Below are 24586 nucleotides of genomic sequence, written 5' to 3'. Positions count from 1 at the left end.
ACCACAAATCCCAGTGTCCTGCTGCCTCCATGGGCTCCCAGTTCCCATCTTCACCTCCCAAAGTTTGGGATGGATGCTGTGGCAGGGCTGGGCTCTGGCAGGATGAGCTGCACCCACAGCTCCTCAGCAGATGGAGAGTGCTGGGCAGAGGGGCCAGGGCACTGCTGGCCCAGCTTGGTTCAGCTCTCCTGGGCTTTCTCCTGCTCTCCCCCCTTCCTGTTTCACACTCCAAACCAAGATCTGAGGAGATCAGGTTTAGAAACATGGGAAGCCAAAACTGAAGGGGACAGGGATAAAGGAGCCCAGCCCCATCCCTGCTCACCCCAAAACCTGCCTGTCCAGCTGCTGGCTGGCCAAAATCCAGGCTGAGAGCCTGGATCAGAGCAAAGCCTGTGCTGCCCAGAGCAGAGGGCAGAGTACAGCTCCCACAGCTGTACTGATAACATCACCATATTACTCATTTTCCACAGCAAATTCTGCATGCAGGAAAGCAGCATCCTAACCCAGCTTCCCCTTCAAGTTCAATTCCCTCCCAGAACAGGAATAAAGAGCTGTCCTGCCCTATTAGGGATGCAAATATCCTGATTCAGAGCTTGGAATTCCAAGGTGAATTTCTGACTTGCAGGAGGTTTGTGATCCCAGCTTGCCCAGTGTTAATTACCCTTTACTACAGCCCCAGCCACAGTCCATGTTACCCAGCCTGGTGCCAGGTTTTCCCAGAGGGAATTTTTTCTCTCTAACCTGCAGGACAGACCTTCCATCCTATAGCTTTGCAGCCTGTGAAATGGGGAATGTGCTGCAGCTCCAGCCAGGAGAACAGCTGGGAGCTGGCAGGCAGCCCAAGCGTGAGCACTGGGGAGGAGAAGCTGCAGCTGACAGGGAAGGCAGGAGGATCATCCAGAGGAGGAGCTCTGTCCCGGATCCAGAGGGGACTGCAGAAAGGAAAAATGCAAAACAAAGCACTTAGGAAGCGGAATTCCTATTTTTTCCCCACAAAACTGCTAATTTACAGATCCTGTAATTAACTGGGAGCAGCAGGAGGAACAACCTGTTGGGGGAAGTGATGGGGCTACTCAAGAAGCTCAAGCTGGCCCAGAAGCAACAAAGTGACTCCAGTAGAACCCAACAAGCATCACCACCATTTTACCTGCAGGGTTCCAACCAGGAATGATGCATTTTGTGGAAAATACAGGAGATATCCTCAAATTTTCATGCAAATCATGCTGTGGCAAATCACTGCCTGGATGTGGATCCCCTGCACAAAGATGATACAAACCAACACGAAACCAGTGCAAGTTTCATGAAACTTTTTATTCAACAAGTATTTAATTATGATTCTGCCAAGATGATCGAATGAACAGCAAGGCATAAAAAACATGAAATAGTTAAGAGATTTTATTCTAATAGCTTTAATTACAGTGCTTGTTTGTCGAAATGAAAACTGAAAACAAGTATACAAAACAGTTGATTACTAGTTGTGTATTGAAAGCAATAAAGGTTTCCACAACACTAAATAAACCAGTTCTGATAGTTCCTCGAGTTAAAGTTTAACAGCTCCAGCTTCTTCAGTGTTTATCAAAATACAAAAGAAAAGTAAAGAGGTCTTTTTTTTATTTTTCTGATGGCAAATCTGAACCTTGCAGTATGAGGGATGCCAAGGGTTTTCACACATATACAGATATGGGATTGTTCCAAAATGGGATTGAATACTTGTAGAGTGGAATGACTCTCCAAACTCTCATGCTTTTTGTTTTTTTTCCCTAGACACTATACATAGATGTTTGGTGTTTTTCATGGCAATTCTTACGTTAAGTACAGTACTTTCTGCCTATAGAGCTTAGGACTAGGACAGGCTGTGCTTCCTGTGGAAAGGTTTTGCCTTCTGGAGTGGTTTATGCACAAGAAAAGTACAAAACACTTTTTGACAAATATGACAGGCTAAAAATGTTGACTTCTGAAAATGATTCAAGTTCAATGGAAACAAGAAATCTCACCTGAACCAAAAGTCAGATGTTTAGCATGAGTCTGCAAAGCTCATCTAAACCAGGCCCGGGAAATCTTTTGAACGGTTGTGAACGAAGATGAGCACAGACTACGAGCTACACAAAGAGCCAGAGATCTACTACTTATGATCTGTTCATTAAGCAGATGAAGCTAATTGGGTGTCAGTCATTGCTTCACCCTTTCAAAAGAATCAAGAGTCACCACATTAGAGCTGGAGCAGCAGAAGCGATGTCAAACGTTTGTGTGTTTTAAGTGTTTTTACTTTTCCTTGTCTATTTAAAAAAATACAGAATTCAGGTTAAAAACCAACCACCAAAATGGATCTCACAGATCTCACAACCCAACCAAGATCGAATCCAGCTCTACTGCACAAGGACTACTGGCAACCCTTACGTTATTAACCCACTTAATTCCCTTCCAGGTACTAAACAGTGACTTGATTCTTTACAATAAAAAAGCTGAGTAATATTGCATAGGAGTACCAGAAACTGCCTCATTGGAAACAAAAACTATTTACATTAAATAAGAAACCTAACTGTTTTCAGGCTTGTATTTGCCACATTTACAGCATGATGCAATATATACTGTGACAAAAAGAAATGAAAACAGCTTCCGGCACTCAATACCACAAAGTAGCACAGTTTGCCACATTAGAGTAAAGCGAAGGGCGAATAGGAGGAAATAAGAGGGAGGGGTGGAAAAAGAGGGAAGAGGAAGGTTTATGGTTTCATTTCTGGTTTCGGAGCTGATTGGACAACCAGTCCAGTCCTTCATAGAGACCGTCTCCACTAGTGGCACAGGTTGCCTGGATGTACCAGTTCCTGTGACGAAGAGAATGCAGTCCAAGTTTGTCTGTGATTTCTGCTGCATTCATGGCGTTCGGCAGGTCCTGAGGGAAGCAACAACAGTCATTCCCCACTCTTCACCACCAGCTTTAAAGGCATTTCAACAAAGTTAAGAGCTCTCAGAACTTCACTTTCAGAAAACCCCAGTGGATTACTTTGATATTCAAGCTATTTCCCCAACACTGACAAAAGCCTCAAAGGTTTAACAACCCAATGTAAATCAACATTATGGAATATTTCATAGGGAAGGGAGACAGCTGATACCTGGATCCAGCCATTTCCCCAGTGCTGATACTGCTGACAATTCCAAGTCTGTTTCCACTCAGGAGTATCCTTTCTGTGACTGCAGTTATGATTTAAGATCACCTTTTATCACCCAGTACTAATCTGCTGAGCACAGCTTCTTTAGAGCCCACCCTTTCTGCTCCTGGACATGACTTAGGGCATCTTCACCCTTCCCAGCTGAGGCTGTATAATCAGTGGAGCAGGATGTTATTCCCTCTTTACATTTCCTGCTCACATTTCAGGCCCTTGACATTTGGGGTTAAGCTGCCAAGACCTTTACAAGCAATAAAAGGCACAACTCTCAGCTAACTCAGGCCTGGGAGAGCCCAGCTCACAGCTCAACACAAGCACATTAAAACTCCAGTGCTTCCACCAACACCAGCAGTGCTCTCAAACACCCTCAATGAGGAATTCAGGGAGGTTCTGGCATTCCAGCATTCCTCTCTGGAGGAGGTTTGGGCAGGTGCTGTAATTGAGCCATGTCAACCTGAAAATTCAAACTGGTTTTCACTAAAACTGAAAACCTTTTAGCTAAGACTGTTTAAAAGATGCTCTTTTCAGTTGAGAATTTAACCCATGGTTTTCTCCCTTCAACATACCTGAATGGCCATTTACTCTGAGTTTATTTATCATTACACTGAAAATATGAAAATCAAGATCTGGCACTCACAAAGATGTTGGAAGTTTTGAAGGGTTCTGACAGACTTTTCTTGGGCATACCTGTTTGTTAGCAAACACTAATAAAACAGCATCTCTGAGCTCATCTTCTGCCAACATTCTCATAAGCTCTTCTCTGGCCTCATTCACACGTTCTCTGTCATTGCTGTCAACCACAAAAATCAGACCTAAAAATAAGCAAACAAGAATAAACATAAACTTGAAGTCTCATGTCTGAGAGAAAGTCTGTTCTTGCTGAGAGTTGGTGAAAACTGGTGTTGGTTTGCATTTGTTTTTGCAGCTTGGGTCCTCTTTCTACATAAGCACTTGGCATTTTCCAGGGAGCAGCAGCTCCTGAAATGCTGTCACAGGACTCAAAACACGCACATGGAAAAGGCCCAGCAGTGACAGAAGTGACAAACTCTCAGTTCATGGGGCTGCAGAGCTTCCAGTAAAGACTCTGCTTTGAAGTGAGGGCAGAGCTGTGATGCTGACAGAAGGAAAACAAACTCCTGAACTCGCTCTGAGTCAGAAGGACAAGGAAGACTGGTTTCTGGAATCCTTCCTATCCCTCTTTGAACCTGCAGTGGCTTAAGAGAAGAACCAGAGCAGCACACCAACACACCCTTTTATAACAATAAATATTTCCACTCCCCTCCAAGAAACTTGCAAGATTAACTTAGTGAAGACAGTGAAAAACTCTCTTAGATTGTGGAAAGCTGGGAATGAGGAGTGTGGACTCACCTTGTGTGTTCTGGAAGTAGTGGCGCCAGAGCGGTCTGATCTTGTCCTGACCGCCCACGTCCCACACTGTGAAGCTGATGTTCTTGTATTCTACTGTTTCCACATTGAAACCTAAAAAGAGATTGTGGCACAAATCTCACTTAAACATAACTGCCCTGTTGTATTTAGCAAGTCACACTCAGACTGTCACCATTTAAAAAAAGTTCAGTTAAAACTGGAATTACTTTAAACCGGCAGAATCCTGTGCTGAAGCTCTCGAAGCAGACAGACATGGGTTGTCCTTCTCCCACCATCACCCCAATGAACAAATCTAATTGCTCCCTGAGCAGCTACAAAAAACAAACTATGTTGCCTAAAAAAAAAAAAACCCAAACAAAAAAAAAACCCACACCCAAACTCCCTTGGGTTTTAAGAGCTGCAAATCTCAATACCCTCCAATAAAAAAATAAATAAATTTAAAAAAGGTGAACCCTCTGCTACTCAGTCTGATTGACATGATGGCACAACAGCCTGGGAGACAAACTGCCTTTCTGTGGCCCATAAAGGCTCATTCCACAAGCGACTGATGAGAGGGAGTGGAGTGAGAAAAGTCACAATCTCCTCCCATGGCAGAACATTTGGCTGTGCCATCTTCACACTGTGGCTTTAACAAGTGTTTGTTCTGACAGACAAGTCACTTAAATCAGCCGAGACCCAAATCTCAAAGCCATCAGTTAGAGAAACATAAAATTCTTACCTATAGTAGGGATAGTAGTTACTATTTCACCAAGTTTAAGTTTGTACAAAATAGTTGTCTTTCCTGCAGCATCCAGGCCAACCATTAGAATACGCATTTCTTTTTTGCCAAAAAGGCCTTTGAAGAGGTTAGCAAAAATATTTCCCATGGTTGAGATATGTTCTCACTGGCCAGTAAAGTCTGGAGAAAAAAAGATCAGAGTATCACTCATGAGTTACCAACAGCTGTGTTCTGACCATGACACAAAAACCACAAAAAAACCAAAAGTAAGAGATAATGTGAATCATTTATAGACACTCCAGCCACCACTGAACATTTTTCCCCCACTGAAGCAACACAAAGATGAACAGATGTGCCAAAACTCAGTGCTCATGAAATGACTCAGCTTTAAGTGCTTGAAATGCTTCAAATATTATTTCAGAGGTTTTAGCATTAATCGCTGTTCTCAAACTTTTGCTTGCAAAATTCAAGCAGCATTTCAGATACTTTGCTCCCCATTCTTATGGGATAATTAATCTGCAGAAAAGTGTCACCATTAAACAAATTTTTCCCAACTGACCTGCAGATAACAAGTTTTTGCTTAGCACAGCAATAGCTGGTCCTTCTTTTGGGAAGGAAACTGAATACAGCTTGGATTTTCTGCTACTCAGAACAGTTTCCTTCCTCTCCATCCCCGAGGAAATGGTGTGTGTACAGCACATAAACACAGAGCAGTTACTTTCATTAACAGCGAAGGGAGACCTTCTGTAGGAAGCAAATCCACATTTAATCAAACTTAACTACGGAGAATTAACAGCCACATTAAAAGAGCAGGTTCAGGGATGAGCATTTCCTTCACAGCCAACACTCCTGCCTGGATGATTAAAATGATTAATGTCAGGAGGGGCTTCCTGTTAGGAACTGCAGAAGCTGCCTCTGCACTCCAGCCTCAGACACTTCCCTGTGCCCCTGGGACCTGACCCATCCCATCACAAATTTCCCCCCTCTTTCCAACCTTACCCCTGCACAGTTTACAGCAGGATTGAAATCCCCACGAGAACTTCGCTGTGCTCATACAAGGCATGAGAAAACAGCCTAGAAGCTCCACAGACAATTCACACCCTCCCTGCTGTGGGCTCTAGAAGCTCTCAGATGTCAGTTAAGAAGAGACTCAGCCAAACTGAAAATTCAAGTTTCACATGAGATGCACAAACAGCCAATACATTCAAAGTATGAGCTTCCTGTAAACCAAACCAAATTTAAAGCATAATATGAAGTTTGAATCATCTCTGGAAATATTCTGTATTTCATGATGAAGCTGTACTTGAAGCAAAACTCTCCCTAGAAAGAGGGTTTACAGAATACTTATTTAAGAACATTAAAGCAAGATTTGGATTGAAAAGCACACCACAACGCAAAAGCCTTTTCCCACTCTCTTTAGTCCTAGTCATGCCTGAAGCCCAGCTCCCCCACCCTGCACTGGGAAAGGGCTGAGCAGTTCTGTCCTCTTCAGGAAGCTTTGCTGGATACAATTTTTAACCCAAAAGTTAAACTCTGAAACATTAACCAGGTCAGGTGTCCAAGCACCCGCAGCTCCACAGGGAAGTTCAGAGTCCACTGCCGGATGTCAAACCCCACACACCAACTTGCTGAAGCAACTCCAGTCAAAGATCCATTTCGTTTATATGGCTGAAGCTTTAAAAACAAACTCCTCTACAAACCAGACTGGGCAGCCTGGGGATTAAAACCAAAGGGGAGTTTTAGAAGTTCTATTATTCCCCCATTTCCTTTTGTATTTCTGCAGCATGACCATGGATATTCCACTCCCACTGGAATATATGAAGGCTGTATAAACAGGAAGGTTAATTAGGAAGCAGAGAAAACAGTTTTGCTGCAGCCTCCATCTCTCCACAGCAGGAAATCTCCCATCCCAACCCACAGCACAGTTCTCACCGGGCTGGAGGGCAGGGAGGCTGTAAAGCTTTCCTTTGTCTGGCTGCTCATGCCACCTCTATCTCCTGCTTCATCTGGAAAGCAGCAGTCAGGGCTCAACTGTGACCTTTTACCAGAGCTCACAGAAAGGGACTGCAAGAACTTCTGCAGCAAGAGAACCTTAGAAGCCTGCACAAAGAATGCCTTTCTTTGGTTTGCACACGTTTAAAAGCATAATAGGTTATCAAATGCTTGGACTGATCACAGTAATTATGTAAAAGAGCAAAATCCTATCATTTACATCCATGACATCGTTCCACACACTGGAGAAGTCACAGGTTGCTGAACAAGTTGCTTGTCCTTGGCACTAAGAGCAGCGAATCCCGTTAGATCCCCGTTTCCCTGGCAGCTATTTCCAGGTCAATCCTGCCCTTTGCCATTAAAGCTGCTTTTATACCACCCATCCTCCCTATTTTCACTTTTTGTGAAGAAGTTAAGATCCATTTAAGCACTTGGTTTCCATTCCCCTCTTGTTCTCTTCCACATACCTCCTATCCAAACCCATTCTGTAACTTTATTTGGTACTTCAGGGTAGGTGGCATTACAAAAAGTCACGTTTATTTTTATAGGCAGCACAGCATAGTTTACAGCCCACTCCTGCAAGAAAAGTGTGTTTACAAGTTGACTAAAAAGTAGCTGAATCCTTGCTGTCTAAAATTAAAAAAAAAACAAAACAGGAGAAATTTTTCTGCAGAACTCCCACAAACTGTTTTGGTTCCCATCAGGGTTTGTTCAGATGGGGCTGGGGCAGGGTCCCTGTCCTCCCCATGGGTGGGACCATCCCCCGAGCAGAAATCACTGATGTTCATCTCCTCCCACAGGGAAGGAACTCACAGCCCATGGTTTGTACTCCACACTCCTCTCCCTGCATTGCCACAGGAACTTCCCCGATGGGCCTGAGCTGCTTTGGCTGCCTCTGTTAATACAGCTCAGCTGAGGGATCACGCGACTGCTCCCTCTGCACTCCAGGAATGAGCTTTAATTCCCATTCCAGCCCATTACTTGCACCGTGAGTCTTCAATTTCCTCCTATATGAAGTTAAGAAAAAAACCCTGTTATTTTTTCAGGCATCATCACCCCTTGCAATGTGTACCCTGACTCACCAATATCAGACCTGTATTCCTTGCTGAAGTTTAACTTCCTCCTTCCCTCCACTCAAATGTTGTCAGTAATTGCTACAAAGAGCACAAGTTGAATAAAATTCCTGAAAACATAAAAGACTAAGGCTTGTGAGCTGCTTGTAGTGCTTGAGCACATCTTCAAAAGAGGGATCCATCAGGCTAAGTGGGAAGATTTAAGTATGAAAGAGAACGATTTGAATAAACAGCACAGACTATTTTCGCAGAGCTCAGTGCGTATTTTCCCTCAGTACAATTCCAGCTTCTGGAAACGCTCAGCACCCCTGACCAGACCCAGTTCACTCCAGCACTCAAGTGTCTGTCTGTCTGTCCCCCTGCTCGTGGAAGCCCTACAGCACTTTAACCCACTGCACTCCACCTGAGCAGCACTAAAACCCGTCAGGCAGGTTCGGCTAAGATACAATGTGCCATTGGTAAACAGCAGCGCTGCACTTCAATGGGCAAGTTGCAGTTTCATTTCATGAAACAAAAGTATTTTCAGCCGCCCGTTTCCTAGTAAGCGATACATTCAGATAAGCCATGAGGAGAACAGGCAGCCCTTTGCAGAGAAGCTGGCAGTGAGAAGTTAAAAATGAATGAGTGTCTGCAACAGCAGCAGCCCGGTGGTTGTTAAAGTGATACAGCCCATGAGGAAGAAAGCAGAATCTGCTTTTATTAATTGTAGTGGTTAGAGTAAGAGCTCTGAGGAATATCTCAAGGCCAAAGAGCATTAAACACTTAATCATCCTGCAGCATTTTATATTCAAACGTACATTAATGCATCTGAACGTCATTTCATTCGGGCTGCTTATCATGAGAACTCAAATCTGCTGCTTGACCTCCAAACTCCTTGGGTGAGCTTGGTTAACAACCCCACGGATGTATGACCAGAAGGATGTGCAGGCCATCAAAGACAGCACAATACACCTTGAAATTCCCACAGAACCTCAGTTTTACACCGCTGGGAAAGTTCTTTTTGACCACATAGAGATTAAACTTCCCTGAGACAAGAATTGTGTTTCATTTAGGTTTACACCATTTCTTTAAACATACCAGAGACAAAATGAGAGGCTGAGGATGCCATATGCATTATTTAGTCAAACTGCAATATAGAAATACATTTATTTCACTTCTATGGACCAGCACTTACCACATAAAGCTCCCACAGCAAAAAAATAATACTCTAAACTCTGCAAGTGTTAAAATCAAGCTTGCTGGGCCTGTCATTTCGGCAATCTGAAAATCCCAGCAGCCATGAATATGGCAAGGAGTTGGAACCAGAGGAGCTTTAAGGTTCCTTCCAACTCAAACCATTCTAGGATTTTATGGTTCTGTGGTAAGATCAGTCAAGGAAAGTTCAAGTCCCTCCCCTGCACAGCAGGCTGGGATAGAGGTACAGAGGGCATTTGTTGTCTCTGGGAGCTGTTCCTATCCTGTTTTAAATGCCCGTTTCAAGGAGAGAGAAACACGTCACCACTGCCAATGACACACTGAGCTACACAGCCACAATCAGAAAAAATATTAAAGCACAGGTAAAAGCCCCAACAGCTGCAGGTTTATCAAAAAGCTCCTTCCTGCACCTTCTTCCATTTGCTTGGGCACCTTGGCAAGTAAAACTGGCCTGTTTATAAAGGCAGTGGATTCACTACCAAAATTCCATCACCAATTAAAGGAAAATCTACTTGATATTGGCCTAAGCTTTAACTCCATGTCTAAAACAATTAGAAAACCCCCAAATCAATAATTCCTAACCTGCTATTAACATACTGGTTCTATCAGTCACAGGGGAACAAAAAATGGATCAATTTGTTATTTACCAGAAATACTGATTTGAAATTCAGCCAGCTATCACTAGTTGGCCTGAACCATTCTTTCTCATTTATAGCGTTCTAGAATGTTTTAAATTAAATTATCAAGAGAAGCAAAATATTCACAGAAGAGATCACCAAACCAATGTGCAAATAAGAGGTGAGAAAGCATTTTTTAAAAAACTCATGCAACTCCAACAGCTGTTACTGGTGTAACGTGCAAGAACAACTGGCAAATAATTTAAAGTACAAATCTAACCTGACAGCTTGTTCTTAACAATGTAAAGTGTGATTTAAAGGAGAATGTGAGAAGAGATCCAACAAGAATAGAACACTGCTAAAATTCAGGATTAATCCACAGCCCCAGTGTTTCACACCCCCACTCAGCAGGGAACAGGACTGATGTGTTCTGTTGAACTTGAAATAATTTCTTTACAGATTAAAGCGTTCTGTTACAGCAAATTTTGGAAACACCTCTTTAAATATAGCCAGGGTGGCCCAATACACTATTCCAGTACAGTTACATTCAACTATTTTTAGAAACTGTTTACTGGCCTTCAACATCTGCTAAACTGAGAAATGACAACTTCCCAACTCCTTTAACTTTGAGGCCTTAACACTGAAATTTAGCTCGGATAATCTGGATCTGAGTTCCTTTAGACCGTATCAATATGAGTAGGCACGGATGACGTGTAAAATGAAAGAGCAGCCAACAAGCAGGCCAGGCCCTTTCTTTACCAGGTGATTCATTATCCTGCACAAACAGCACTGTAATAAAGGCCATGCCAACAACATCTTCCCATAGCTCTTCATTAATATTAAATCCTAACTCCTTTATAATTTTAACCATGAGAACCAGAGGAGTGTTAACTGTGGAAATCAACACTGACCACTGCAAACATTTCCCCCCAGTTTACACTGGGGGTGCTTCTGCCAAGATTGGGATAGAAAAGGTGTCCTAAGGGATCCTAACCTGGTTATTGGAGGGAAAAGGTAGCAGCACTGAAATCAAAGTTAAAGATACAAAACTGTGCTGGCATCTAAATACAGACTGCTGGATTTGGCCACCAAAGGCTTGCAGGGTTTAACTAATAAAAATGGGTCCAAAAGCAGTGTGCATGCCCAAGGCAGACAGAGGACAAGCCAAGCACAGGTGGGACGCCAGGTGAAAGGAAATCTCCTTGTCCAACACCTTTGTTTAATCCAAGGAGGTTGAACACCCCACTGCCTACACACCTTACCCAGACAGAACATTTCCCACATGCTGGAACATTCTCTTGAGAGCGCTGGGCTTGGACTGGCAGAAAACAGAAAATAGTTTCACTTACAAGATCAAAACAAGGACAAAAGAGGGAGAATTTCCTTTGGGGTCATGCCCATTTCTCAGACTCACTCCTAAAATAACGGCCAGAATAAAAAGGGTCAGAATCAAAGAGAGTAGGTTGCTTGACTTGATACTCAAATCCCAAACCAGAATTATTCCTTTATTCTCACCTTCAAGCAGGGAAAGCAAACTGCTGCTGTTTCACAACAAAAACTCCAATTATTTTAAAGATTTATACACTACCATAACCTGAGAGCACACAAACCAACCCAGAGGAAAAACAGATATCTGGTCTGAAAAATATCTTATTTAAAGCACAGGCTGACAAGTGAAAAGCACAGAGGGAGCTGCATCCATGCCCTCTCTGCCCAGGAAATACTGTGGTGACAATAATGCAGTTATGAACCCCAAGAATGGCCTGTGCCTTTGTGCTCACCAGTTCAGCACTGGGTACACTGGTGAGAACTGGTGGGTACAAAGAATTTCTTTTCAGATAAGCGGTGCACAGTTGGGGTGTTTTTTTGGTTTTGAGGCTGAATTGTTTCCGAGTTCAAAATCTTCAATTTTAAGCCAAATATCCTGTTATTCATTCCCAGGAACTGGGCACTAAGTCAACATTTACACTCCTAGTAGAAATGGCAAGAACTCACATGAGAGCTCCATCCAGCAATGAAACTGGCTTATGGTTTGGGGGAAATGTCAAGGCAGAAGCTCTGAGTTGTGAGGTACCAGAGCAGTGGGTGAACAAGAGCTGTGTTAGACACCAGAGTTTTATTAGAACTGAAACATCAGCAGAAGCTCCACCACAGCCCCTCCGACGTTTGCGTGTGTTAAAAATAAGGAATAAAATCGGATACTCGCAAGCAGAAAGAAAAAAATGCTGAATTACACAGAAAAAACAGCTGCTGTAGTAGGAAGCTGATTCTGAACTTCTTTACTCATCAGTTAAAGAAAGGAATGGATGAGGATGGCGCCAGCTCTAACACAAGCTCTGTAGCATTCCAGGAGCAGAACTTTCAAGAGATTTCTAAAAAAAGAATCAGAACTATTCCTTTGCAGATAAAGTTAGCTCACGTTCACCAAATTTATACACTTGTAAAGGAAGCTGGATGCTTGGGAAGGCTGTTGAAATCCGTAAGAAGTCTTGCTTGAAAGCCCATCCTTAAAAATAAGGGGTTGTTTTAGAAATAAAAGCCTCTGGGATGTGTAAAGGTGATTCTTTACATTTCACCACTGCCAATTCAGCTGGAATCCTGGGTTTTGAGCTTTTTCTCCTTCCACCAATTCATGTCACCAATGGGCTTAGCTGATAATTATCTGTATAAATGCTCCTGCTTGAAGCAGCTGGAGCACAGCACACTGTGGAGAATTCCCAGGAGCAGAATCCAGCCCCTACTCCCACACACGCTTGGTTTGCCTTGAAAAGCTGTGCCTGGTCCTCCCCCCACTTGGTCAGCATGACTAACACTCACAGGGAACTCGGTGCACCAGCACAGCCCCTGCCAGGCCCTTCCACATTCCAACTATTTCACAACCAAGGAAATGTTCAGAGAAACCAATCTGAGATCCTCAGACCATTTACACCGAGGGGTTTGACTTTTAACAGGATTTACATCACAAACACAAAGCTGTTCTGAGGGGAGGGCTGCTCTGCTTGAGCCATTTTAATTCCTGATGCTCCACCGCAGGAAGCACCAACAAACTTGGCAAAGCTGTGGAGTTGGAGATGCAGGAGGTTCAATCGAGGTGAGTTTCCTCACCCTTTCACCCGATGCAATTATTACAACAGGGAAAGCAGCCCAACGGGGCTCTCCAGCACTGCAGACATGTTTGTAGCAGAGAGAAAATCAGCGGCATCAGAACAACCCCAAGAACTTTACTTTCAGAGAATCCCTTTATCCATAAAGCTACACTTCTATTTTATTCCATTGCAAACCTCATGAATAAAAGCAAAATAGCAATCCTCCATTTCAGCCACACTTCCTTTTTTTTTCCCCTCACAGAAGCGCTCCAAATGAGCAGCAAAAATAGCAATAAAGATATTGCAGAATGACCTTGGAAAAATCCACTTTGCCTCGGTTTCTCCGCCTGGAAAATAAGGTTAATGGAATACCCTGCAAAGGGCTGCTGTAAACCTCACAAGACAAAGCTCGAAGTATTAAATAAATACTCGGAATTTTAGTTATTGACAAAACTACAATTTCAACACCAGACCTCTGGTCACGACTCTAATCAACCTGTGGAATTTACTTTGGCAGGAGCAGAGCAGCAAAGCCACAAGGTCAATGTCAAACACGACAACATTTGGGGCAGTTTTATGGCCCGGCAGAGTTTTGGTCTCGCTCTGCTGGGGCAGAGCCGGGCTATCACTTCATCACACCGAGGTTTATCAGCCCCAAAGTATCACGTTCAGTCAGGATAGAGTATTTTCAGACAGAATATAATATCCTCCCACCGGGAGCTGCTCCGCCAAGGAAAGCTGATCTCCCACACCACCCAAGCCGATGGATGGCAAACAAGAGTTGTTTGCTCCAGGATAAAGCTCAACTCCTCAGCCCAGCAAAAAATACCAACTCAGCAGCCAAAGGCTTACGGAGAAACAACCTCTGCCCCGCGAGCTTCATCCGAGCCTCGTCTGCCCCACCAGACGAGGGGTTTCGGGGGGAGAGGAGGAGGAGGAAATGCCTCTCCTTCCTCGGAGCCGTCCACGGGCGGGGCAGGGGCCGGAATGAGCGAGTTTGGGGAAGGGAGGACAAGCCCATCCCGTCTAATCCCATCGCTAGAGGGAGCGGAGAGGGGCCTTGTGCAGCTGCTGGCGAGCTGGAGCGATTCCCCTTTCCCACCCCTGCCTATCCCACCCCTTCCCACCCCATCCCACCCACAAGCAGGGAAGCGAAAGGCCCAACTCGCCCCCCCACCGCCCGCCCCAAAGACGTGGAGGGGGGGACGGATGGGGCAGCGCCGCTCCCGGAGGCCTCTGGTCCTGTGCGGAAAAAGGAATGAGTAGGGATAAGATGGAATGAGAAGGAATTAAAAGGAATGAGAAGGAAAGAGGAGGAAGGAACAGCCCGGCCCCGCTTCCTCAGCGCCCGCCGCCGCCTCCCCTTAGCGCCAAGGCCGCGGGATGCGGGTGGGGGCGCGGCGCTGCGGGCCGGGGAGGAAAAAAAGGCTCGAAAGGAGGGAAGAAGAAGGTGTCGGCAAACCCACCGGCGTCGTCGGGAGCCGCGGGCCGTGGGTCTGGCTGCGCTCGGAGGGTCCCGCTCGGAGCCCGCTCGCCCCGGCCGCGATCCGCCCTGGAGCACAAGATGGCGGCGCGATGCGGCCACGTCAGTGCCCGCCCCGCGCGAGGCACCACGGGGAAGCGAGGAGGGAGCAGGGGGCGTGGCCTGGCCGGAGTGGGCGTGGCCAAGGCGGGCTGCCGCAGGGCCGGGGCGAGCGGGGGCGTGGCCTAGAGACGCAGTGGGCGTGGCCTGAGCTGAGTGGGCGTGGCCACGGCGGGAGCCGCGGCTCGGGGGCGTGGTCAAGCCTCAGGCCACGCCCACTCGCTGGCGCGTGACCGGACGCGGAGCGCGGCGCGCGCGGGGCCGGGATCCCCCCGGGATTGCGGGAATGGAATCGGGATCGTGGGGACCGTGCCTGCCCTTCCTGCACAGCACCCCTATCGCTGCACCCCGCCCTCCCCTGCACTGCCCTGTGGCCTTTCCTGCTCTCTTCTCACTGCCCTGCACCGCTCCCCCTTCCCCTGCACCATTCCCTCTTCCCCACCCCGTTCCCCTTTCCCTGCACCATTCCCTCTTTCCTGCCCCGTTCCCCTTTCCCTGCACCATTCCCTCTTCCCCATCCCGTTCCCCTTTCCCTGCACCATTCCCCCTTCCCCATCCCGTTCCCCTTTCCCTGCACCATTCCCTCTTCCCCACCCCGTTCCCCTTCCCCTGCACCATTCCCTCTTCCCCACCCCGTTCCCCTTTCCCTGCACCATTCCATCTTCTCCATCCCGTTCCCCTTCCCCTGCACCATTCCCTCTTTCCTGCCCCGTTCCCCTTCCCCTGCACCATTCCATCTTCCCCACCCCGTTCCCCTTTCCCTGCAGCCTTCCTTCACCTTCTCTGCACCATTCCTTCCCTCTTCCCTGCACCATTCCCCTCTTCCCTTCATCTTTCCCCCTTTCCCTGCACCATTCCCATTTCCTTTCACCTCTTTCCCCCTTCCCTGCACCGTTGCCCTTCATGTGCATCGCTCCCCTTTCTCTACATCATTCCCCTTTCCCTGCACCGTTCCCCTTTCCCTGCTCTGTTCCCATTTCCCTTCACCTCTTTCCCCTTTCCCTGCATCGCTCCCCTTTCCCTACATCACTCCCCTTTCTCTACATCATTCCCCTTTCCCTACATCATTCCCCTTTCCCTACATCATTCCCCTTTCCCTACATCATTCCCCTTTCCCTACATCATTCCCCTTTCTCTACATCATTCCCCTTTCCCTGCACCGTTCCTTCATCTCTGCACCAACCCTTCCCCTTTCCCTGCACCATTCCCCCTTTCCCTGCGCCATTCCCCATTCCCAAAGCAGCCAGCGATCCTCTCTGCTTGCTGCAGCCTCTCTGTGCCTCAGTTTCCCCATACAGGAAAATTTCCTTTTTGGTTTTTTTTTTTTACCTAAGCAGTTAATTTTCATTATTTAAACTAATATTAATTCATTTTATCTTACACAGCATAGAGGGAACAGGTCAGCACAGCAGTATCTCAGCTCCAACAAGGAAAGAGAATAATTCACATGGTTCCAAAGCTCAAGAGGTCGGTACAGAAACAACTGTGCACAATAAATTTAGGCTTATCTCCTGTCTGTTTTGAGTTAACTCTGAGATAAATCGAGGTCATACACTGTCCCAAGCTAAATCCTAAATACTTCCTTCATTAAAGACAGGACGAGAAGTTTTGAAACACAGCAGGAAGCCACCCAAAGTGCTTATTTCCAGAGTTCCCCCTGATGCCCATCGGAAATGAATATCCCAAGGACCTCCATCCCCTGTCAAACAGGGTTGAAATCACCCAGCATTACACAGAGAAGGCAGACAGGCAGATGGGCGCCAGCCCAAAAGCTTCTTTTCCTAAAAAAAGTGGGTCACACGCAAGAGAGATGGCAGCAGCAGGGCTGAGAAGTGCCAGGAGGGAGCCTGGGGAGGAGGCAAGATCATCCCTGTGCTCCTTGCAGGGAGGCACCAGCCCCATGCAGAGCAGGTATAAATTAATATTATTATTTTGCTTAAGAAAGCACCCAAATTGCATTAAATCTCCCCAGACGGTCACTCAGCAGCAGCAGCAGCACTGATGGGATAAGAAAGTGACGGCAGAGACACGCTGAGAAATCAAATTAATCCTGTTTTCCCGTGCTGTGGAAGCTGACCTGGCTGAAATGGGGGGTTTCAGGAGGGGGAGAAGCGTTCCAGGGAACAGATTGCTGCCCACCTCGATGGCCAGGCACAGACAGCTACCACTGGGATCACAAATGTCCCCGTCCCTTCAGTGCAGCCCTGGCTTTGTGACCTGCCTGGGACACAGCAGCCTCCAGGATCTGCTTTGAGAGAGACCCAAAAATACCAAATGAGATTTAAGGAGAATAAGGAGACTATGCACTTGCTCAGGGCTTCTGGGGAGTATCTGCCTCTGTCCCTGCTGGATATTTTGGGTGAGCCCTGGGGCAGGAGCTGAGCTGGGAGGCTCTGTGTCCGTGACAGGAGGAAGCTGCTTCCAAGTCAACAGCAAAACCTCGTTAACGAATTTCTCCCCATCCCCAAATTCCCTCCTGGCCACAGCTGAGCTGAGCAGCCCTTGTTTCACAGCCCTGTCTCCATGCCCGGGCGGTGAACCAGATCAGGGCTGCTCTGAGTTAAAAATAACCCTTCTCTCTCTTTTTTTTTTTTTTTTTTTAATTTTTTTTTTTTCCTCTTTATTTTTAACTCAGAGCAGCTCCTCATTTTAGCTCGCTCAGGGCAGAAGATGCTCAACCCCGCCGCCCCAGCGGGGTGAAAATCCAGCTGAGGTGGAGGTGCAGAGCAAGTCAGAGGAGGTTATTTCGTTATTATCATCAGTGACACATCACCAGTGAGACCTGATTTCGTCATTATCATCCTGTGGAGACCTGAGTGGACGAGGTCTGATTCCTGAATCTCCACTGATTCATCCCTGAGGCTGCTGGGATGCAACTGGCACCCTTTGCCCAGTGACTCACGGCATTCGTGGAAAGAAGAAAGAGGCCTCAGTTTCTTTTTCAGCTGAGGGAACAGAAGTGCCCCTTGCTTTCTCCATCCTGAGAAAAACCCGTGTGAGAGAAGGACAAAACAAAACTGCTCCCTCCGGGCAGCTCAGCTCATTTTCTGGGTGCTCCCAGAAAACCCCTTGGCTTTTCCTGGATGGCCCCTTTGGAGCTGGAGAGTTTTCCTCCCCTCTGGGAGCCTCTGATGATGAATCTGCAGCTCAACTACACCCTGTTCTCGCTGCCCTTTTGGAAAGGAAAAAAAAAAAAGTGTTTGTGCAAGGCGATTTCTGAGGTTATAAAAATATCAGCCGGAGTCTCAAAGCTCTTCCCAAGCCATGCTTTTCCCTCTGCATCTGCCCCGATGGAAAAATACCACAGGCTGGATTTGCTCTTGCTTCGGGGTTCCCTGAAATAATATTTTCTCCCAAGTGTGGGCAGGTTTATTGAGAAGATTCTTGATGAGAATGTTTGGTATAATGGGGTGGTGGAGACCCCTGAGCAGGTGGCAGTGATGTCCAACCATTAAATCCTTCCTGGTCATGATGAAAAGTAATTTTGGGGTGTTTTGGGGTGAACACCCACCCCAAAAAGATGGAAGGGGCTGAAGGACACCGGGGCCCATCACTGCTCTGTTTTCTGCTGCCCTGGAGCTCCTGGCTGCTGTCAGGTTGAGGATTTCTCACCTCTGAGTCTCTCACCTTGAGGTGAGAATTGCAATTACTCACAGGAGCTGAGAAATTACACCACCCTCCACCCCTCCAGCAATTTGCTATGTTGCCTACCATAAATAGCCACGATTCCTGGGATTTGTGGTCCTGGGGTCACCTCTAGATGGGTTTGGGCTGTTGAAAAGATGACAGATCTAATGTTGCCGTCCATGTTTCACCATCCTGGAAGAAAAAAGGAAGGCGGAAAGAGGAGAAAAGCAAGAAAAACTCTACACAGCTGCCTGGAGAGGCAGAAAAATCAGAATATTTGCAGCCAGAGCTTTTATTTTGCCGTGGTTTCTCGTCTCAGAGCTGATTTAGGTGGCAGAAGGATGCACTCAGCTGGAGCACCTTTGAGAGCCCCTCAGCTGTGGCAGCTGATCAGCTCCGTGCTCCCGACACTGACTCCCCAGGGATGTTGGGAAAATTGCCTCAGCTCTCTCTGCCTCATATTTTTTCCCCCCTCCTTCATCTGGAAGCAGCTGCACTTCATGGCTCCGTGGCATGCAGGGTAACTTGGTGGTGAGGAGATGTTTAACGTTACCGACACCTCGGGAGGTTGTGCCCTGTTTGGGCAGCCTTGGTGATGCCTTTTGGTACCCAGGGCAGGTGGCTTGGACAGGAAAAGTTGATTTTTGTGCTGCAGGATCACAGACTGGGTTGGGGTTGGAAGGGATATTCCCCATTCCACTCCCTGCCATGGGCAGGGACACTTTCCACCATCCCAGGGTGCTCCGAGCCCCATTCAACCTGGCCTTGGACACTTCCAGGGATCCAGGGACAGCCACAGCAGCTCCGGGAATTCTCTTCCAGGGTCTCCCCACCCTCAGATGTCGATGGAGATGAGGAGGGATTGACCCATCCTGCTCCAGACATCACATCCAGCAGGTTCCATCACCAGGGACCTGAGCACGCTCAGCTGGTGGGATTGGCCGTGTTTCCCACATCGTTCTGACCCCAAGCACTTCATTTCCTCAGTATTTAGGTTGGAAAATGCACTCTGGCTGGATGTTTTTGCCTGAAAAACACCCTGAGACCTGTTCAGCCTGCCTGGTAACTCGAACATCTGTGGTCAAGGAGCACTCGCTGGCTGCATCTCCTCCCCAGAGCACCTCAGATGCAGGGGGGTCACCACCAGGCAGACCCACAGCTGGCAGCATTTGGGGCATCTGCAGCTGTAAAAACACAACCCTGAGCACCCATCTCCTTTTTGGACAGCCAGACCTCACCTCAGAGGGGAAGATGAGCTGGATTCACCAGTGTGGGAGGCAAATTGTAGCAGGTCCTGAGCGTCCCAAACTTGTGTTTTAGGAGTGAGGAATAATGTCAGTGCTTGAGCCCAGGGCTCAAGGCTGATGGTTGGTGCCTCCCTCCACCTTCTCCAGTTTGGGGTTTTCAGGGTTTTAATGTTGGAGGTAATGTGGCAGTGCAGCTCCATCAGGTGTCCTGATCCATGGGGCTCAGCTCCACGTGGGGGATGGACAGGATGCCCCTGGCTTTGGGCATCCCCAGAGGAACCCAGCCACTCCCCAAGGTCTTCATGGCAGGGCCATGGGATTGCCCATGGAAGTATTTGATGGGATCAGGTCCTTAGGGATAGCCTGGCATCCCCAAAGCTCCTGCACAAGGATGTTTTGCTCCTGTGCCCTGGAGCTGCTGTGGGGATTAGAAATGCCCTCAACTGGGGATTCACCTGCACGTCCCACAGCCTCTCCCATTTGGTGGCTGTGGGCTGGAGGCAGCTGATTGCTCCATTTATGATCCTGTAGGGAATCCTGGAGGGTGTGCTGGGTTTGTCTGGTCTCTGGGACCAGTCTGGGGTGGGAAGTGCAGCAATTCCAGAGTAAATTCCCTGGTCTGGTCCTACCTCCAGCCCATCAGACACTGGAGTTCTTTTCCAAGATGCTGTTTCCTAGATTCTCTCTGAGTGTAAAGACAAAAGGTGGGAGCAATAAAACAAAAGGTGGGGGGAGCATTAAAACATCCCATTTGGAGAGCTCTGTGCAGTTTCACAGAGCTCCATCAGGGAAAGCTGTCTGACCATCAGCAGGACACCACACTGCTGTACAGGATTTCTTGTGGCATGAATCCTCCCACTTTTAATGACCACTGACAGAAAACCTGAATTTTTAAAGCTCAGCTGAAATATTTCTCCTCCATCAGCAGAGTGCTCTGAAACCCCAGCGAAGCTGCCACCTCAGAAACTCTTAATGTTGCATCCTGTCACTCAGGACACTTTTCTAGCCAGGATTCCTTGTTAAAAAAGGGAAAGACTCCTCCTTTCCCAACGAAGTGGCTTGGCTGTGGAGCTCTGGAAGGAAATATCACACCAGAGGGAGCGAAGTTATTGCCGTGGTGTTTGCCTGGGTGGGAATGAAATCTCGCCTGCCCTCCATCATCAAAACCTCATTAAACTGTGCAGCCACTAATTGATAAGCCCAAACCTGACAAGGAGGAGATGGCAGCCACCCTGGGACCTGCCAATCAATGTCACAGCCGTCCCAGGCCCTGGGTGAACTCTGACCGCCGGCAAGAATGACGGCGATTGTTTCGTTTGGGAGGGGAAGAGTTGGAAACCAGCCTAATTATAACATCAATGTCAGGGCACAGCCACCCACTGGACACCTGCCTGATGGAGAGGAAAAAAAAAAAACCCAGACAGTGGTGATTGGGGTCCAGCTTCTGTTTCCAGGCTGGAAAAATGTCACCTTGAAGGGTTTTGTTGAGCCAGCGTCATTTTTCTGGGAGTCTGAGGATGCACATTGCAGGAGGGAGGGATGCCAGTGTGGAAGGGTTGGTTTGCAGGGCAAAAGGAGTTGGACTGGGGAGGCTGCTGGAGGAAGGGCCATGGAGAAGGGTTTGGGGGTAGGAGAAAGATGTGGTGCAGGTAGGAGGTCAGAAAGCAGTGAATGTCTAACTCGCAGGGTTATTTAATCTCATTTTGTCTCCATGAGCAATCCCCTGACAAGTTCGTAGAAAAATGGAATAGTTTGGGTCAGAAGGGGCCTTTAAAGAACATTTAGTGCAGGCCTGCAGGGAGCAGGGGCATCTTCAACCACATCAGGCTGCTCAGAGCTCTGTCCAACGTGATCCTGAATATTTCCAGGGCTGGGGCATCTCCATCCTCCTTTCATGGACCTCTGTGCCAGGAGGAGAAAGAGAGTGACCAGAGGGATGAGAGAGGCCCTGGGCTGACTCTCTCCTTGCCATTATGCAGAGCTCAGGTGAGATCTGAGGGCTCTCAGAGCTTCCCCCAGGAGCAGAGATCCCTCTCTCTGTTCTGAAGTTCCTGCACCTTCCCACAAACACGAAGCTGAGGACGTTTTTTCCCTTCTTTCCCTGGACATGGAGCAAAGGACCTGCCTGGGTGGCAGGAGTGTGGTGGGCTCACTCAGCAGCCTCCAGCACCTGCCTTGAGCTCAGCAGATTTTGCTCCTGAGCTCCCATGGGCTGGATCAGGAGGTTTTTCTCTGGCCAAAGGTAAATCTGCTGAAGTCAGAGGTAAATTCAGGTGTGAAATAGCCAAAGCTCACGGCCTGTATGGTGCAGCAGTGCCTGAGCATCCTTCCAGGTACTGCAGGTGAGGGTGGACTCTGCCAGGGCTGAAAGTTCACAGAGATCCATCAGAATTCCCGGGAGGAGGAAGCCCTTGAGGACTGTGGCTCTGGGAGTAGCAGGAGATCTGCCATGGGCTGGCCATAACATTTATAAATATCTCCATGTGACACCCACAAAGGTCACAAATGAGGACCTTGAGAGGTCTCTGTAGTTCAGGAATCACCTGCCAGAACATCTCCTTGCCCAGAACCACAGGGCAGAGGGGAAGGACTTGATCTCTCAGCAAGGACTGGCCAAGGGACAACCTTGAGGTCGAGATCCTGGGGTGTGTTTTTTTCTCCCACCTCAGGGAAACAGGGTAATACCTAAAATCTGTCCCCTGGGTTTCTGCCACCCCTGGGAAAAACACCCATTTTCTTTACATTTTCAGGGCTTGTGCCACACTCATCTCTAGGGAAGCAGCTGGGATTTATCCTCAAGAAATAGATTGCAATTAACATTTAAGCATGTGCCCATGAGGCAGCTACAAAGGCAATATAATGAGTCAGGTTTTGAATGATGAACTCACCCTGGTGGGAGCTGGGCACAGACAGAAAATGCTATCACTGATTCCAGAGCTGCCAGAACAGCTCCAGCTTTCCCTGATCCACTGGCCAGGCTCTGAGGAGCGTGTGCTGGTCACTAATTGAAGTGGAGGTGACAATAAAGTTGTCTCTGCAGCCAGGATAGAGGTTGGTTCCCTGTTTTATTCTGTGGGATGGATGTGAGCTCAGCACTGGGGATGGGTGCTGGTGAAGTGAGATGGAGAGGCTGGAGAGGACCAACCTCCTCTTCCCATCAGCGTGTGAGAGGCAGCCAGGGAAAATGGGGGAAAACAGAGATTTGAGGCCCTGAATTGAGAGCTGCTCTCCTAATCCACTGGCAGCCAGCATCCAGGACCTGAATCCACGGATTTCTGGAGGTGTGAAGCCTGTAATTACAACCAGGTGAAGAAAACACCATTTCCAGGTGGATTCTGCACAGCCTGGGCTCGGCCCTTGGTGGTGGGGACGTGGCTTTGGGATGGGACCCTTGGCTGCTGTGTGGAGGTGAAGCTTAGGTGGGGACAGGTTTTCTCCTGGGGGTGTTTTCCTCCTGCTTTGGTGGCTTGAGCAGAGGGGGAGACATGGCTTTGGGATGTGCCACCTGGAATTCCTTTAGCTGTAAAATGTTCAATCCCGACCTCTGGCTCCTTTTCTCCTTGGGTGCAGACTTTTGGTGAGGGAGAGTCCCTGCTGGCCATCACAGGAGCAGCTGTTGATCCGTGAACTCCCGAGTCTGAGTCACTCTGGGAGCTCCTCCACCCCTCTGCCTCCTGCTCCAGCTCACACTGACTCCAGTTCAACACCTCCCGAGAAGAGTCTGGGCCCAAATCCTCATTTTCCAAGGAACAAACTACAGCAGTGAGTTTCCTTGGCTTCAAACCCCTCCAGCAGCTGCTCCAAGAGGTCCTGGATTAAAGAGCTTTCCAGAACATCTCCTAAACCAGGAACCATCATCCTGATTTTTCTGCTGGTACCCCAAAAAAATCCCAAATCCAGCTTTGAGCTCCCAACAGGTACAATCCTGTTTGCAGGGAGCTGAAAGCTGTGCTGGGATGATTTTGGCTGCTCCCCTCATTTTAAGGAGATCAGGAATGTTTTTTAAGTCCTTGGTCCAGCCCCATCTGCTCTTTGCATTAGAACAGGACAAGAGCAGGACTTTCTCTTCTCTGAGAAGCTTTTTGTGGTTTCATTTATTTTTTTTTTTTGTTTCAGTTTGGTTTTTTATTTGTTTGGGTTTTTTTGTTTGACTGGCTTTGGTTTTTGGTTTTTTTTTTTTTGTTTTTTTTGTTTGTTTGTTTGTTTTGGTTTTTTTTTTTCCATTTCTTTCTTTTATTCCCTTTCCAACTGAAATGAAAGCAAAAGCAAAACTCTGGATAAGATTTAAATTTGCAGCTCTTTGCAATGCCAGAGGGCACATTCTGGTCTCAGTTGGCTCGAGATCAAGTAGGAAACCATGGAAAATTGGGGGAAAAACGGGGGGAAAAGTAAAACAAATAGGCAGTTAAAAAAACCCAAAAAACAAAGTTGGAGTATTTTAACCACTCTTCTCCAGGGAGAAACAGCATCAAACGTGGTCTTTTTCTGCTCCTTTTGCTTTCCATGAGTTACAACCTCACAGGGGAGGATTTGTCCCGTTGGAAAGTCTCAGTATTTCCTCCTGGAGGGGGAATGGGTGATATTTGAATGCACCAAAAAGAATAAACACACAATACTTCGGCTGTGATAGCCCATTCACAGCGGGACTGAGGCTGAAATCAGCTGTGTGGATCCATGTTTTTATCAGGACAGACCCTCCCCGCAGGTAAACTGAGGCACTGGTGCCTGCCCAGCTGTGACAGCAGCAAGATTGGTTTGGGAAAGGTTTTTCCATCCCCATTTTTGGCTCCCAGGGAGGTCTCTTGCAGCAGATGGCAGCAGCGGCTTGGAGAAGCCTCCCACAATCCAAGCCCGGGATTCCACCAGGGATTCCAGCAGAGAAATTCCCCATCCGTGA

General features: G+C 47.5%; 1 protein-coding gene and 1 long non-coding RNA gene across 2 annotated transcripts; one reads left to right on the top strand and one right to left on the bottom strand.

The window, feature by feature from the left end:
- Window positions 1–1292: 1292 nt before the first annotated feature.
- On the bottom strand, window positions 1293–14858 carry ARF1 (ADP ribosylation factor 1). Its single transcript, XM_058830299.1, has 5 exons — window positions 14700–14858; window positions 5272–5451; window positions 4536–4646; window positions 3855–3979; window positions 1293–2893 (listed from the first exon to the last, which is right to left on the bottom strand). The coding sequence occupies exons 2-5, from the start codon at window positions 5417–5419 to the stop codon at window positions 2732–2734; spliced, it is 546 nt and encodes a 181-aa protein (XP_058686282.1). The 5' UTR covers window positions 5420–5451; window positions 14700–14858; the 3' UTR covers window positions 1293–2731.
- Window positions 14395–18049, top strand: LOC131575201 (uncharacterized). Its single transcript, XR_009276728.1, has 3 exons — window positions 14395–14495; window positions 16201–16282; window positions 17451–18049. It is a non-coding gene; the product is annotated as an uncharacterized LOC131575201 (long non-coding RNA).
- The last annotated feature ends 6537 nt before the right edge of the window (window positions 18050–24586 follow it).

The sequence above is a fragment of the Poecile atricapillus genome, chromosome 2 (assembly GCF_030490865.1).
Source record: "Poecile atricapillus isolate bPoeAtr1 chromosome 2, bPoeAtr1.hap1, whole genome shotgun sequence".
NCBI lineage: Eukaryota > Metazoa > Chordata > Aves > Passeriformes > Paridae > Poecile > Poecile atricapillus.
The sequence above is the reverse complement of the archived record's forward strand: the minus strand, read 5'-3'. Positions and strand labels throughout refer to the sequence as shown.

What these genes read in the sequence shown, in the direction of transcription:
- ARF1 (XM_058830299.1), bottom strand. Translation starts at nt 5,419, where the DNA reads ATGGGAAATATTTTTGCTAACCTCTTCAAAGGCCTTTTTGGCAAAAAA. An exon ending in AACTACTATCCCTACTATAG is followed by an intron (nt 4,647 to 5,271) that starts GTAAGAATTTTA and finishes ATCTCTTTTTAG; the next exon opens with GTTTCAATGTGGAAACAGTA. An exon ending in CTACTTCCAGAACACACAAG is followed by an intron (nt 3,980 to 4,535) that starts GTGAGTCCACAC and finishes GCTTATTTTTAG; the next exon opens with GTCTGATTTTTGTGGTTGAC.